Source organism: Colossoma macropomum, unplaced genomic scaffold (assembly GCF_904425465.1).
Source record: "Colossoma macropomum unplaced genomic scaffold, Colossoma_macropomum, whole genome shotgun sequence".
Taxonomy (NCBI): domain Eukaryota; kingdom Metazoa; phylum Chordata; class Actinopteri; order Characiformes; family Serrasalmidae; genus Colossoma; species Colossoma macropomum.
In genome coordinates, this window is record NW_023494798.1 from 3,051,986 (window position 1) to 3,062,970 (window position 10,985).

Sequence of the window (10,985 nt, forward strand, 5' to 3'; positions counted from 1 at the left end):
TTTGTGCACAGTTTTAGGTCAAAATAAACTTCCAGAAATGTCTAGACTCCTTCTTTACATGTAATCAGCTGTGTAGGCCTACTGTAGCCAGACGTCTCAAACATGATGCGTGTTCAGGGGCGGTCAGAGCTGCTCAAACAAGATTATGAAATTATGGTACACGTCCTGCCTGCTTCAAATTTCACACAAAATGTGCAGGTAATTAAATTCCCAGAAACCTCAGTGTCCATGCAGTGCTATATGCGCATTAATCAGCACTACTGAATGCACCAGCGGCAACAGCAGATTTTCTGCTGTAGAACTGGGAGTGGTTTCTCCATGTGGTTCCAGTTTGCTTTTGATTTTCCCCTCATATGCACCCACATATTTTTCTCTATCTCACTCTCTATTTATTTTACCAATCTGGCTCCTGGTGGGCTGCAGTCCAGCAAACCTTGGTGGACACTCCAGGTTCCCTGATCTATATTCTTCACTCTATGTCTCTTTCTCTGTACCTCACTTCTCAGTATTGTCTGCATTGCTAATCATTTCACTTATCACTTATTGTCAGACTGTAAAACTACACACACTGCAGATTCATACTGGATTAAAATCACTCCACAATTATTACTGACAGACTGTAAAACTACACACACTGCAGATTCATACTGGATTAAAATCACTCCACAATTATTACTGTCAGACTGTAAAACTACACACACTGCAGATTCATACTGGATTAAAACCACTCCACAATTATTACTGACAGACTGTAAAACTACACACACTGCAGATTCATACTGGATTAAAATCACTCCACAATTATTACTGTCAGACTGTAAAACTACACACACTGCAGATTCATACTGGATTAAAACCACTCCACAATTATTACTGACAGACTGTAAAACTACACACACTGCAGATTCATACTGGATTAAAACCACTCCACAATTATTACTGTCAGACTGTAAAACTACACACACTGCAGATTCATACTGGATTAAAATCACTCCACAATTATTACTGTCAGACTGTAAAAACTACACACACTGCAGATTCATACTGGATTAAAATCACTCCACAATTATTACTGTCAGACTGTAAAACTACACACACTGCAGATTCATACTGGATTAAAATCACTCCACAATTATTACTGTCAGACTGTAAAACTACACACACTGCAGATTCATACTGGATTAAAATCACTCCACAATTATTACTGTCAGACTGTAAAACTACACACACTGCAGATTCATACTGGATTAAAATCACTCCACAATTATTACTGACAGACTGTAAAACTACACACACTGCAGATTCATACTGGATTAAAACCACTCCACAATTATTACTGACAGACTGTAAAACTACACACACTGCAGATTCACACTGGATTAAAACTACTCCACAATTATTACCGTCTGACTATAAAAACTACACACACTGCAGATTCATACTGGATTAAAATCACTCCCAGCCTTGCCTCTTTCTCTTGCATCCATGCATGCACACTCACGCATACACCTGCCCTGCACTGTTGCCCACACACGCTGCCAAACTTTTCCATCAGGAGAAAATGTCAAGCTGCCGTTTTGACACTCGTGGCTCATATATCACTCGTGCCTGTGCAACCAAGCAGCACTGCTTATTTTAGCAAACGAGGCCGCAATGTTTTCCCCATAAATCTTTCCTTTCGTTTCAGATCTTTCTCTCTCTCCTCCTCGTACTTTATACCCTGATGTGTCCTTAGTCTATTAGCCCGTGAAAAACTCATCCCTTGGCCGAAACCTGGATCTGCATGACATTTGTCCTTCCATTTGATCCGCCGCATTGCCACGCACTCAGTTCTGTCCAGATCAGAGTTCTGGGAAACTTATTTGTTCTCCTATTTGTGTTTAGTCTGCTGACTGAAGGCAACGGGAAACGGCCTGCACAGAGCTCACTGTCTGTAAGAGAGAAAAGATTTGGCATTAAGCCTGAAGCCTTGGCCGAGTCCTTCAAATCTGAATGCTGGTGGAGCGACTGAGACTGATGAGGGAGGTGTTCAGGGTGCAGACTAAGCCACTTCTGGATTAAGGACGGTAAAACTAATCCAAATGTAACTTGTCAAGGTTTGACTGGCCAGTTCATACCAGAAAAAGTATCTGTGCGATTTCCCCAAATTCCCAAAGATTTAAAACAATACATTGGATGTTCATATCAACGTTTAATACAACCCCATTTCCAAAAAGTTGGGACGCTGTGCAAAATGTAAATTAAAACAAAATGCAATGATGTGCAAATCATTTAAACCCTATATTTAATTGAAAATAGTACTAAGACAAAAGATCAAATGTTAAAGCTGAGAAATTTGATTGTTTTTTGAAAAATATATGCCCATTTTGAATTAGATGCCAATAACACGTTCCAAAATAGTTTGGACGGGGGCAACAAAAGGCTGGTAAAGTTGTGTAATGCTGAAAAAAACACGCAGTGGTAACATGATTGGGTATAAAAGAGCATCTCAGAGAGGCAAAGTCTTTCAGAAGTAAAGATGAGGAGGGTTCACCACTCTGTGAAAGACTGCACCATCAAATAGTGCAACAATTCAGGAATAACGTTTCTCAACACAAAATAGCAAAGAACTTTTGCTTTTCATCAACTACAGTACATAATAACATTAAAAGATTTAGAGAATCTGGAGAAATCTATGTATGTAAGGGACAAGGCCAAAAACCAGTATTTGCTGGCCGTGATCTTTGGGCCCTCTGGTGTAAAGACCACTCAGCTTGTTATCAGAACACAGTTCTAAAGCCAGTATTCATGATGGTATAGGGGGCATTAGTGCACATGGCATGGGTGACGTGCTCATCTGTGAAGGCACCATTAATGCTGAATGATATATACATGTTTTGGCAACATGTGCTGCCATCCAGACGACGTCTTTTTCAGAGAAGGCCTTGATTATTTCAGCAAGACAATGTCAAACCACATTCTGCATGTATTACAGCAGCATTGCTCTGTATTAAAAGAGTCCGGGTGCTAAACTGGCCTGTCTCCTCAGTTCCCAGATGCTTACAGAGTGTTGTTAAAAGAAGAGGTGATGAAACACCCAACTTTTTTGGAACGTGTTATTGGCAACAAATTCAAAATAGGCATGTATTTTTAAAAAAAAACAGTACAATTTCTCAGTTTCAACATTGATATGATGTCTTTGTAGTATTTTCCTTTAAAAATATGCTTTACTTGATTTGCACATCATTAACTTCATTAGCCCAACTGTTTTGGAAATGGGTTTGTATAAAATAACAGACATGTTTTGCTCTACAACAATACTGTAACATACAGTAGGCCTGTACTGAGGATAAAGGAACTCTGTCAAGAGCCATTTTAGCAATATGTGTCTTCTGGTGTCTTACTGCCTGACTGTAAACACTGTTTACAGTCTGACAGTAATAATTGTGGAGCGATTTTAATCCAGTATGAATCTGCAGTGTGTGTAGTTTTACAGTCTGACAGTAATAATTGTGTAGCAATTTTAATCCAGTATGAATCTGCAGTGTGTGTAGTTTTACAGTCTGACAGTAATAATTGTGGAGTGATTTAATGTTTTTATTTACATTTATTTACATTTTACACAGCGGCCCAACTTTTTTGGAATTAAGGTTGTGTGTTTTCTGCTGCTTTCCTAACAATAAAAAATGAATAACTTGTACTTAATGGCCTTTTTGAGCAGAAATTATTATCAATGATCTCCTTTGGACAGAACTGTTTGAAAGAGAGAGAGAGGGAGAGAAAGAGAGAGAGGTGTCTGTGGGATTGTGTGTGAATGTGAGAATGAGAGAGAGAGGCGTGTGTACATGAGAAAGAGAGAGAGCAGACAAGCAGAAACAGACAGACAGACAGACAGACTACATTCCACAATAAGGCACGAAATGTGATACAACTTTGTTTTGCTCTTCAGAGGCAAAACATCTTTGACTCCACTTTCATCCACATTCAGAGCTGAAAAGCATAAACAAAACATTAAACAGCACATAAATATGCAGCGCGTGCAGGATTACTAGAGCAGCTTGTACTGGGAGTATGAATGAAGCAGGCGAGAGCCCCCCGCCCCCCCACATCTATTTTTGTTGTTTTCTCCACCCGTATTCCGGCAAGCCCCGCCCTCCTGCGCTTGAGTTTCTGTTCTTAAATGTTACAGGGCTCATATCCTTCATTTTCCCCATACATTATGTTCTTCCCCATAGTATTTGTGTGGATCTATATACCATAAACAGTCATAATTTGTTTTCACATGACCATTTTCCCATCTGTCTTCATCTCTTGGAATGAACTGGGCTGTCCCCTAAGACTGACATATGTAAATGACCTCTGTCCTCTGTCCTTATGTATTGTGCCTTACTTTAAAAGCATTGAGATACAAGGTTTTGTTCAGACAGCAGGGATATGCTGTCCAAAAGTATACGGACGCCCCCATTCGAAACAGTGAATTCAGAGAAGACAACTGACCTACGGAATGGGACGCTCTGGAGCAGCTGCACACGAGCCTGAGGTCATAAAGGGTTCTGCTATTTTTACAAGCTTGACATGATAACAATGGAAGAACCCCTTTTGGTGCTGTATGGAGCTGCACACTCTTAAAAAGATTCCTTAAGGGTTCTTTAGTAAAGAAAATGGTTCTGTGTAGAACCATGAGCACTCTAAGAAGCCTTTGCATAAAAGGTTCTTTAGATTGATGGAAAATATTCATGAATGTGCTACAGATGATTCTATATAGAACCTTTTTGAAACTTGTTCTATTGTTAGAAGCTTGATATTGGAACAATAGAAGAACCCTTTGGGGTGCTATATAGAATATAATATTCTCAAAAAGGTTCTATATAGAACCATCTAAAGCACACTTTCCATCAATCTGAAGAACCAACTCATGATGCAAAGAACCCTTAAATCATGCAATGTTTATGGTTCTATATAGAACCATTTTCTTTACTAAAGAACCCTTGAAAAACCTTTTTTGTAAGAATGTAGATAAGCTCTCTCTCTCTCTCTCTCTCTCTCTCTCTCTCTCTCTCTCTACGCTATGATGCAAAGAACTTTCGACTATATAGAACCATGTTCTTTACTAAAGAACCCTTAAAGAACCATCTTTTTTAAGAGTGCAGAAAACTACCACCGCCTGAGTTTTGGGCTGTTCTGATGTCCCACTTTACCTGAACTGACCTTACTAGCCAATCCCGTCGCAGGAGGCGGGGCTTTACGACTCAGTTACAACACAGGAGGGCGTTACTTGTCGGAAAACGGGTGGGGGAAAGGCTGAAGCCACGCCCCCTCACTCACTCTGCCCGCCGTGGACGGTCGTGAGAGAGAGACTGTGTGGCGCGTCTCGCCTAGTCTCGCACCCGCCAGACGTGTCTACGGAGCCGCGCGCGCGAGAGGGAAGCGAAAGCGGGACAGGGACAGCGCGCGGGACGACGTAGAGCTCACTGAGCTTGAAGAACAACTTTTTTTTTCGGCGCGCGCGGAACAGGGATTCGCTCGCGGAGCACCAGGTTTCGCCGCATGAGGTCGGTTGTTTTTCTTTTTTCCTTTTTCGCTTTTGCTTTCTTTTCGCTTTACCATGCCGTGACGCGCGCGCGACGCCCGAGAAAGCAAGACAGAACGTAAACAAACGCGCGCTGATCCCAGTGGCGCGCGCGCGCGCGGGCACGCACTCCGTCTTGGTTGTTTTCCCGCTTTCTTGACGACCATGGCGGCCGGGCTGAACGCGACGTCGCTGCTGGCGAACAGCACGCGCGGCTGCTCGCTCACCAAGACGGGCTTCCAGTTTTACTACCTGCCCACGGTGTACATTGTGGTCTTCGTGACCGGACTGCTGGGCAACGGTGTGGCCATGTGGATGTTCGCGCGCCACCTGCGCCCGTGGAGCAGCATCTCGGTGTACATGTTCAACCTGGCGCTCGCTGACCTGTGCTACGTGCTCTCGCTGCCCTTCCTCATCTTCTACTACTTCAACAAGACGGACTGGGTGTTCGGGGACGCCACGTGCCGCCTGCAGCGCTTCGTCTTCCACCTCAACCTGTACGGCAGCATCCTATTCCTGGCGTGCATCAGTGTGCACCGCTACACGGGCGTCGTGCACCCGCTGCGCTCGCTCGGGCGTCTGGAGAAGAGGCACGCGGTGCGCACCAGCGCTGTGGTGTGGCTGGTGGTGGCGGCGGGCGTCGCGCCCATCCTGTACTACTCGCGGACGGGCCAGAAGCGCGGGGGTGGCACCACCTGCTACGACACCACCACGGAGGACGAGCTGGTCGGCTACTTCGTCTACAACATGTGCATGACCGTCTTCGGCTTCTGCGTGCCCTTCACCGTCATCCTGGTCTGCTACGGCTTCATCGTGCGCGCGCTGGTGTGCAAGGGCGTGGACGGCATGGAAATGAGCGTGCCCCTGCGCAAGAAGTCGGCGCGGCTGGTGGTCATCGTGTTGGCCGTCTTCGCCGTCTCCTACCTGCCCTTCCACGTCATGAAGAACCTCAACCTGCGGGCGCGCCTCTACTTCCAGAGCCCGGACATGTGTGCCTTCAACGACCGCGTCTACGCCACCTACCAGGTGACCCGCGGCCTGGCCAGCCTCAACAGCTGCGTGGACCCCGTGCTCTACTTCTTGGCCGGCGACACCTTCCGCCGCAGGCTGTCGCGGGCCACCAAGAGGAGCGGCAGGAAGAACGAGGCCACCGTGCAGTCCAAGAGCGAGGAGACGGCGCTCAACAGCTTGCCGGAGTACGTGGAGAACGGGAGCCGGTCTGTCTAAGAGAGAGAGAGAGTGTCCGAATGCTTACAGCGGTCACTCCTCGCCTTCCGCAGCCTTCGGAGACACAAAAACTGAAAACCCAGTGCTAAAAACAATTAGCATAGCAAAGGCAGGAAGGTGCTCTATGGATAGATGTTAAAAAAAAGTGAATTTTAAGTGAATGGACAAAAGGTTAAAAGGCCAAGAGGACGACAAGTGGGCCACTTTGAGACAGGGCAGCAGGACACCTCCTCAGTGCCAGAGCAACACAGTAAAAAGACTTAGCAGAGAGAGCTACCAAAGGATGCTAATGAAAGGTGCTGTATGGGGGCTCAAAAATACAAAAAAAATGGAAACTGAAAATGAAAAAGCCTTTGTTAGATCATGGCTTTGAACCCTGATCATTTCCTGACGAATGTCCAACCCTGGAGCCGCGCACGAAAGCGGACATTCCTCGCTGGCTAACAGGATGGCCAACGTGTAAATGCTAATCTGTTGTATTTCTCCATGTGAATATCAATTCATAGTACTGTATTACATTTGCCAGTATTATATGAGCAGGATTACAAAAAAAAAAGCTGCTGTCTGGTGACTGATGTTCTGTGAAAGCTTGACTGTAACCAATGCAGCAGAGTAATGATGGTAGGCTAACCGGCCAATTAATGCTAAGTCCATAACACATCAGGTGGTGTGAGTGCAGTAGAGAGCGATGGGGCGTGTACGGCCCCCCCGAGATGCCTGAATGCATTTCATTTGTAGTACAATAAACCAGAAAAAGAAGTAAAAGTTGAATCGACTAAGATGAATGTTCTCTCTATTTCGTCTAAAACTTAAATGAGTTCAGGTACATCTGGATTGCTTTATCTTCATGGAGCTCATCCAGGTGGTGATAAATTGGGGGCACATTGTGAGGTGACACTTTTTAAGGTGTATGTGCGGACCGCTGTGTTCCTGCACAGTGATGAATGAGAATGTACAGTCATCGGGCACCTTATTAGAAAACGCTACCTCGCTTGGGTACAGTTAGAATAGTAGAGTAGGAATCCATCTGTTGATGCACAGTTTGTGTTCCCATCCTCTAGTCTTTCATCAGTGGTCAGTTTGTGTTTAAGCCAGTCTTGGCTGGATATTTTTGAGTGGTGGACAGCTCTCAATCTAGCAGTAAAAATCCCAGCAACACTCAGCTGAGAATGGTCCACCCTCCAAAAAACTTCTGGTCAACGGCACTCCTGTGGTCAGAAAAGGTGACTGGTGAGGAAGGGGGCTGATCATTTGTGCAGCAACAGATGGGCTATAGTCTGTAACTGTACATCTATGCAGTGGACCTATAAGGTCAGTATTTCTAATAAAGTGGCCAGTGTGTGGAAGTACAAGATTCGAGATTCAAGAGTTTTATTGTGATATGTACAGCAGAAACCGGTAGTTACACTGTACAATGAAATTCTTACTTTGCTGTTTCTCCATTCACCAATATAGTCTTAGAAAAATATATATAAAACATGAGAATATATTAGATACACTGAATAAGTATAAATACACTAAAAACAAAAAAGTAAAAAAGTACAGTGATATGTGCAAAGTACAAGGTCGGAGTTTCCAATAAAGTGGCCAGTATGTGGAAGTACAAGGTCGGAGTTTCCAATAAAGTGGCCAGTATGTGGAAGCACAAGGTTGGGGTTTGCAATAAAGTGGCCAGTATGTGGAAGTACAAGGTTGGGGTTTGCAATAAAGTGGCCAGTATGTGGAAGTTCAAGGTTGGGGTTTGCAATAAGGTGGCCAGTATGTGGAAGTACAAGGTTGGGGTTTGCAATAAAGTGGCCAGTATGTGGAAGTACAAGGTTGGGGTTTGCAATAAAGTGGCCAGTATGTGGAAGTTCAAGGTTGGGGTTTGCAATAAAGTGGCCAGTATGTGGAAGTACAAGGTTGGGGTTTGCAATAAAGTGGCCAGTATGTGGAAGTTCAAGGTTGGGGTTTGCAATAAGGTGGCCAGTATGTGGAAGTACAAGGTTGGGGTTTGCAATAAAGTGGCCAGTATGTGGAAGTACAAGGTTGGGGTTTGCAATAAAGTGGTCAGTATGTGGAAGTACAAGGTTGGGGTTTGCAATAAAGTGGCCAGTATGTGGAAGTACAAGGTTGGGGTTTGCAATAAAGTGGCCAGTATGTGGAAGTACAAGGTTGGGGTTCGCAATAAAGTGGCCAGTATGTGGAAGTACAAGGTTGGGGTTTGCAATAAAGTGGCCAGTATGTGGAAGTACAAGGTTGGGGTTTGCAATAAAGTGGCCAGTATGTGGAAGTTCAAGGTTGGGGTTTGCAATAAAGTGGCCAGTATGTGGAATTACAAGGTTTGGGTTTGCAATAAAGTGGCCAGTATGTGGAAGTTCAAGGTTGGGGTTTGCAATAAAGTGGCCAGTATGTGGACGTTCAAGGTTGGGGTTTGCAATAAAGTGGCCAGTATGTGGAAGTACAAGGTTGGGGTTTGCAATAAAGTGGCCAGTATGTGGAAGTTCAAGGTTGGGGTTTGCAATAAAGTGGCCAGTATGTGGACGTTCAAGGTTGGGGTTTGTAATAAAGTGGTCAGAATGTGGAAGTTCAAGATTGGGGTTTCTAATAAAATGGCCAGTATGTGGAAGTATAAGGTTGGTGTTTCTAATAAAGTGGTCAGAATGTAGAAAAAATAGGGTTGAGATTTCAAATAAAGTGGTCAGAATGTGGAAGTTCAAGATTGGGGTTTGTAATAAAGTGGTCAGAATGTGGAAGTTCAAGATTGGGGTTTGTAATAAAGTGGTCAGAATGTGGAAAAGATAGGGTTGGGATTTCTAATAAAGTGGTTAGTATGAGGAAGTATAAGGTTGCGGTTTCCAATAAAGTGGTCAGTATGTTGAAGTGTACGGTTAGGGTTTCTAATAAAATGGCCAGTTAGCAGTAAGTTCAAGTACAATAAGGTTGGGGTTTCTAATAAATTTGCCAGTCAGCAGCAAATGGACGTATGAGGTTGGTGTTTCTAATAATGTGGCCAGTTAGTGGAATTACAAGGTTGAGATTTCCAATAAAGTGGCTAGCGAGTGGTACAAGTAGGGAGGGGTTTCTATAAAAGTGGCCAGTATGTGGAAGCACAAGCTTGGGGTTTCTAATAAATGACCTAGTCATCAGGTTTCTACTAAAGTGGTCAGTATGTGGAGTTATAAGGTTGAGATTTCATTGGAGAGGTTTCTAATAAAGTGGCCAGTCAGTAAAAAGTGGAGGTACAAGGATGGGGTTTCTAATAAAGTGGCCAGTATGTGGAAGTGCAAATCTGGGGTTTCTAATGAATTGGCCAGTCATCAGTGAGTGGAAGTATAATGTAGTAGTAATAGAATGTAATTTAATAATATAGTGGACAATTAGTGGAATTGCAAGGTTGAAATTTCCAATAAAGTGGCCAGTTAGTGGAAGTATAAGGTTGGGGTTTCCAATAAAATGGCCAGTTATTGGAAGTATAACGTTGGGGTTTCCAATAAAATGGCCAGTTATTGGAAGTATAAAGTTAGGGTTTCCAATAAAGTGGCCAGTTAGAGGATCCAATGTAGTGGTCAGTCAGCAGTAAGTGGAAGTACAAGGTCCTTCTTCTTTCCACAGCTCTCAAAAGAGTTGCAGGTATAATTGGGGACGCTATGCAACCGTACAGTTCTCTGTAACTGAAACTGTAACTGTGTCTTAAGTGTCTGATGTTGCTCTATGACTCATGAAGTGTCAGAAACGTGCGTTCACACGCTCATTAAACCGCCCGCTGTTTGGACTGCTTCTCCGGCACATCCATTTTATCTAGAAAAACAATCCGTTAACAAGTCTTACCCTGCATTTCTACTGTCACTGTGAGTTTCAGGGCTGAGTTCCAGCTGCTATTATTAATGACCAGATCTCTACAGAGGAACGTGCTATTTTCGGCATGGCTAATCTAACCTGCGATACTGCATTGCAGCCTCAGTGGTTTTGAACACCTATGATGACTATGTAAGATTGTATGAATGCCAATCATCTTTAGATTTTTCATGTGAAGCCCATCTGCGTCATTCTGTTGGACAGGTTGTATCATTTTTTGTCCAAATGTTGAGCAACATTAGTTACGATTATTATTCAGTTTAATGTTAACCAGAAAAACTGGTTCGGAACACAGACAGTCCAGCTCCAGCTGCTGCAGATGATTTCTCGTAACAGGTGCAGATTTACTGATTGGGGCGCTGTCTGGTAGCAT

At 43.8% G+C, this 10,985-nt stretch overlaps 1 protein-coding gene across 1 annotated transcript; it reads left to right on the forward strand.

The window, feature by feature from the left end:
• The first annotated feature begins 5,341 nt into the window (after window positions 1–5,341).
• p2ry1 (purinergic receptor P2Y1) lies at window positions 5,342–7,551 on the forward strand. The gene has a single exon (XM_036585594.1). It carries the CDS (start codon window positions 5,714–5,716, stop codon window positions 6,773–6,775), a length of 1,062 nt encoding a protein of 353 aa, XP_036441487.1. The 5' UTR covers window positions 5,342–5,713; the 3' UTR covers window positions 6,776–7,551.
• Window positions 7,552–10,985: the final 3,434 nt, after the last annotated feature.